Source organism: Myripristis murdjan, chromosome 6, assembly GCF_902150065.1.
Source record: "Myripristis murdjan chromosome 6, fMyrMur1.1, whole genome shotgun sequence".
In the NCBI taxonomy this organism is placed as follows: Eukaryota; Metazoa; Chordata; class Actinopteri; order Holocentriformes; family Holocentridae; genus Myripristis; species Myripristis murdjan.
Window position 1 is genome coordinate 17,468,846 of NC_043985.1, and position 6,000 is coordinate 17,474,845.

Genomic DNA, 6,000 nt, shown 5'->3' on the forward strand with positions numbered 1-6,000 from the left:
CTGTCACTTCTTTGTTCATATCACATTAAAACCAGGGAATTAACTATGGAAACAGATACCGCCCTCTTTTCTTTCTTTCTTTCTTTCTTTCTTTCTTTCTTTCTTTCTTTCTTTCTTTCTTTTCTTTCTTTCTTTCTTTCTTTCTTTCTTTCTTCTCCTTTTTCTTTCCTCATTTCTTCAGCCTTGAGTGCATGACAACTTGATGGTGGCAACTGGCTGGACAGGTCTGATGCCGCAAGGAGCTGCTACTGCTGCTACTTTCCCCTTTTCCTCCTAAATATGCACAGTAATGTCATGATCACCGATGAGATTATCACCTGTTATATTGGTCATACATGTGAGCAGCTTATGTGTTAGTATGTTAATGACTCTAATCACAGTTTACAGATTCTTGCTGATTTGGGAGAGTTGATGTTTCTGTTGGTGGAATTAATTTATTGTTCATTTTTGAGCTTTATGATGAAAAAATGTTAACGGTTATTTTAAATTACTTACAAGAGCTGTGGGACTGCATCAGGCTTTCACACTGAATAATCCTACTGAGATTGCCCTTTTCTAAGCCTTATATTTGTATCAGTGGCCTATTACCAAATGTTTTGCTATGTGTATACTGAACATTAAACTGTTGTCATTTTGTCTGTCTTTGTTTGAAATTAGAAATAGAGCAAAACAAAAATTCATAGCATATGGAAGAAGTCTTTCAGTTGAGGAGACAAAGACAGCTGCCTGTCAAACTATTTTTGCAGCTTGGCCATTAGATATTTGAAATATCTCAAGAATTAGCAAAAAAAAAAAAATATTGCAGCAAATTAAATGGTTCACAAACACAGGAATAGATAAGGATAAAGAGTTTAATGACAGAGTGACACAATCAAAGGCTTCACTAATATGATCAACACATCTCTTACAGCATAAGAAGATTTTTTTTTTTTACATGCTGTTAAAGTGACCCTCCTCTTGCAGTGCAGCTTCACTCTAAGTGGCTCCTGAATAACAAAGGAGGCTCATCAAGGCGTCTCACTAAATTACAACTGATGCCTTCCTTCAGCCATGAGCGGCAGAGAAACTTGCTGATGTGTCGTTTTAAAAGTTCAGTGAGAACACCTTGACTGAAAATCTAAAATATTCCTCTTTGTGCTGAGGTCAAACTGGCAAATCCAGCTGATGAATCATTCTAGCGGCCAAGAAAGTGACCGCTGCGGTGGCCAAGGCAGACTTACGACGGACAGCCTCATTAGCACTCACATCCGCAGAATCAGCAAGACATTAAAATGATGCAAGACAAGTCGCCGTTCATTTAAATGATACAACATCTCAGTTTGTATGTATTATTCAGTATTTTCAGTACTGGTGCTCCATTACAGGCCTCTACATATAGTATTGGGTGTCAGAGCATTTTAACAACCACACGGGGCCATTCAGCAACACTTTACAATCAGGTGCACAATCATCCTACTGAGCACTCTTAACAAATCATCCCTGAAAATTCCAGAAAACTAGTGGACTCATTCATACTAATTACTTAAACATTAGTTAATGTTTTTGTGCACCACAAAGCAAACTGGTGCATAACACTGAGTAGTTACCAAGTAATCCCTCATTACTTCATCACTTGAGGGAGCACAAAAAGGGTAAGTCATCATAAGGTCATAATGAAGTAATGAAGGACTAACACAGTATTATGCACCACTTAAGTTGGTGGTGCATAAAAAACAGTAAGTACCCATGTTGGTAACACTTTACAATAACCATCGTAAATAAAAGGCAAATTGATAGTTAATTAAACTTTGGTTAAAAGTTATTTACAGTTAACAGTTTACTTATTGCATAGTAAGCTGATTATTAAAGGGTTATTACTGCACACATTATAACATTGTTCGTAAAATTTCTAAAGCATTGAATCGATAGAAGAATCCAGATCTTTTTGACATAATGGTTAATTATTGTTTTTTAAACCATCTATTAGCATTATTTGGATGGCTATTATAAAGTAATTGTCAAAAAATACTTTGTAAACAATCTATAAACATTATTTGGAAAGATGGTCAATGGTTGAGAATTGGTTCATAAGCAATCCATCTATTATAAAGTGGCAACTGATGTTTGTAACGCTTGGTAAATAGTTAATAAATACTGAGCAGTGCATATATGAATGTAATTAAGCCGCTTCAAACCTTCAGATTCAAATGGTCTGTGTCGACTTGAACCATGGAATCGCTGCTTGTGGCTTTATTCATTAACTAATTATTATAAGAAGTGGTTTCAACTTTATAATGGCCATCAAAATAATGGTAGGTGGTTTATAAACTAGTTATTAACCATTTTAACAAGGTATTACAATCATCAGCCACATGCCACTTCCTGTGGATTTGTCTCTTCTCCTCAGTCAGCCACAGGAGGGGAGGTGAGACCACCTGGCTGCTCCCATCAACAGTGTGTTAAAATGTGCTAAAACCACTGAGCTGAGCCACAAATCTTACTTTGCACGGGTCACAAACACTGTTCTTTGTTGTCTTGTCATAAGGTTTGCTTCAATTTGTATATGTTTTTTTTTTTTTTTTTAATCATATACGGCACGTTAGTGTAACTTGCTAGTTTACTGATCTCAAGCTTGGCTGGCGGGGCTTGGGGATGGTTTCTCTTGTGTTCTCTGTTTTTACCTTAAAGATGTGCATATAGAAACCCGGTCATGTGAAGTTGCTGTACTGATATTACTGTGTTTTACACAGCCTTTGAGAGAATAAATTCATCCTGGCTGGCAAGGCAGAAGTTGTCCTCATCTCATTCATCATCACCATCCACAAACACAGTGCGGAGTGTGTTGCAAAAAAAAAAAAAAGATTGTCAAGCCAGATTGGCTACATGTACAAATAATGTCTAGAGATGGTTTACAGACCAATTATTAACCTTTAACAAGGTGTTAAAAATATCTGGTCCATCTAAATATGTAATTTTTGTAGATGTTTTGCACATAATCTCTTAAAAGTTTGCAAATAATAGGCAATCATTAACAATAACCTAACACAGTAATTGTTGTGTTTATAACACAACTATCAATAAGAACATTATTAATTAGTATTTCTTAATTTGTTAAAGGTAAAATAAAAAATAACAGGAACATTGGTAAAATAATTATTAAATAAAGTTTAATCAACAATCAACTTTCTATTTGTTAATGATGGTCATTATAAAGTGTTACCATGAGGGATGACTCATGAAGAAAGTGCTCAGTATGATGATTCACAGATATTCATGAATTAGTCATTACCTAATGAGTCATTCATAAACGATCTCGTAGTGTGTTTTCCAGTAATTACATAGTCCTCTGTTAGGAGTCATCAGGGCAGTACTTGGTAAAGACTGACTAATTATCAGATCCTCACTGGTTTCTCAATTAACTAATCATTAACTAATGACTAGCTACTATATGATAATATATTTGATTAGGAGTTACTCAAAACCTGCCTGTTTGGTTTACTAGCAATTAGTTCCTTATTTGTTCTTTGGTAACTTCTCAAAATGTTTTGCCTTTTTGCAAAATGTTACCCTTATGTTTCAAAGTATAAGCACTAAACTCACTGTAGTTTTGTTTGGAGTCTGTGTCCATGTCTCCAGAGCGGGAGCTGTCGATAAGGGAGGAGCTGCAGGATGCTGAGTGGCTGATGCAGGCATCGAAGGGAACATGCCTCCCTGCGCTGGAGGAGCCGGTGGCCTGCCGCTCCAGCAGGGGCAGGGAAATATAGTTGTCCTGATGACATGACCCTGCAAAGGCAAGCACGCACACTAATATCAACATGAGACAAAGTGTTGATCAAGGCACAAGAGCATCTATAGCACTAACATCGTATCAATATGCGTCAAAGCTATTATGTTTTATGTTCGGAACAGAGAGAGCCAAATAGTCAAAACACGTTTCTAGTTGGTGAGGCTATCTATGGGTTATGGCGATACAGCTGATATGCTCAGATTAGTCCGACAGGAGATCACACCACAGTCCCATCATATGCTTCTCATGTTGCTGCACTCATGCATTTTTAACAGGGCTTTAAAATTCCTTTTACCTTCTGATACATGACACTAATGAGGAACAACAGAGCCGCTGGTTTTCCAAAACCTGCTATCAACCTCTCTTGCATGAGTAAAATCTTTTACTACATACCAGCAAACAAATTGACCAAACAGCCATTTAAAGACTTTGAAATGTAGACTAGCAAAACAACATGGAATGTGTCTAATTATTAGTTCTAATCTTACTATGAGGAAACACAAATAGGAGATATGAATGCCTGAATCTTTTTTTCCAGCTGTAAATGTGAGCCAGTCTATATAATTCAACTTACAAATGATGCTAAAACATTCAGGGAAATTCATAAACTCACCCGAAGGTGGTTTTTCAGCCATCACAATGTTATCTCTTGTAAATGTTATGAAGTGTCTCTGACAATGTGCTACTTTAGGAGAGGAACAATCTACACAATGCAGAATAATCTGCTCAATGAGAAGAAAACAGGTCAAACACACTGGGCAGCAGATTACCTATGGATGCACATTTTAGAAATAGCAGTGTTTACCCCCAACAGATTCCTGTGTTGTCATAAAACAGGGAGTTTCTTTGCATACAGCCAGCGAGTTGTGTTGCAGAAATTACTTTATTACATAATGCTGAGGCTATCATACATCAGCCTGAGCAATAACTGCCCCCAAGGTTTGCAGACCATAACGCTAATTTAATTAGTTTATAATGGACACACAACATCTAAAATTAGAATTTTTCATGCAGTATGTGCTGATGTGTCTACTGTGCTCCCTCACTGACTGTAATACACTATCTGTAATGGGTGCATTCAGCTTCATTAAGGAGGGAAGCTGCAACAGAACCGCTGCAGGGCTACACACTCAGTTTCCAAACAACATGACTCACCAATGTTCAGAGGTATGTTTTGAGAAATAGTGCTCTACGTAGGGTCAACAACAACTTATGGAGCCCATATGGAAAAGGACACGTGGTTGCCAAACATGACTGATTGTGCAAGTGTCACTACAATGATAAATGACAATCTAAGTGTGCAATTCTTTGTTGATGAGAGCCTCCACTTCCTATGCATTAACTCTCCAAGAGGACTGCATAATTCAAGCCCTCACAAATGCAGGGACGGTGTAATAATTTCAGCAGTTTGTTTGACTGATTCCAACAGAGGTGTCAGACAGTTCGGTGGACTTTCACTCAATAAGTCGAATTTCACAGTTCCCAGAGGCACATCACTGACAAAAGAAATAACTGCCATTAAAGAAGGTCTTTGCCACAGAGGGGAAAAAGAAATAATGGAGAAAAGGAAACTGCTGTGTCTAGTGCACCAAGATCCCTGGGCAACTTATCAGAAAAATCACTTTGTCCAAAATGTGCCTCTGTCCATTATAGTTGTGCAGTCTTAAGTGCAGTAATCATAAGCAGCATGTTCCCAAACATTTCGACAACATTCAGACAAGACATTAGGCTGATCGATTGATAAGCAGGTTCTTCCTTTCTCAGCTTCCTGGCACATTGATTATTTATTTAAACAAAAACATTTCCAACCTTGACTGAAAGACCTTGGTTACAAATTTCCACTCTCAAGTAACTTTGAATCTATGATGAGGCGCTGATGAAACTCCATCAACCATGAAAAGTACTATTTATCTTGGGAAAGACTATAACCAGGCTGTTAACGGGTAAAATTTAAAAATTCACAACATATTTGTGAAAGAATAAGACAATATGGTGTCATATTCACATTCTGTAGACTATAATATGCATGCAGTCTGTCTAAATGTGCAAATCAAAAATGCTGCTTATTGATAATTGTAGAGATTGCCTTTGTAATGTAATGTAATATGATTATTATATGTGCACACATCCTGCAACATCAGCCAGTCAGCAGTAAATGAATCAAATGGAGTGTGGTTTGAGTGCAGCCAGCTGGATGTCTTCCCAAGCAACTTAAGTTAACAAACCAAATGAAC

General features: G+C 37.2%; 1 protein-coding gene across 1 annotated transcript in view; it reads right to left on the reverse strand.

Moving 5' to 3' along the window:
- The window catches only part of ano3 (anoctamin 3), a 40,222-nt gene extending 36,474 nt beyond the window's left edge, over nucleotides 1–3,748 (reverse strand). The window contains exon 1 of the mRNA XM_030053797.1: nucleotides 3,580–3,748. Coding sequence (XP_029909657.1) covers nucleotides 3,580–3,607 — 28 coding nt within the window. The 5' untranslated portion in view covers nucleotides 3,608–3,748. The remainder of the gene's footprint in view (nucleotides 1–3,579) is intronic.
- Between the last annotated feature and the right edge of the window lie 2,252 nt (nucleotides 3,749–6,000).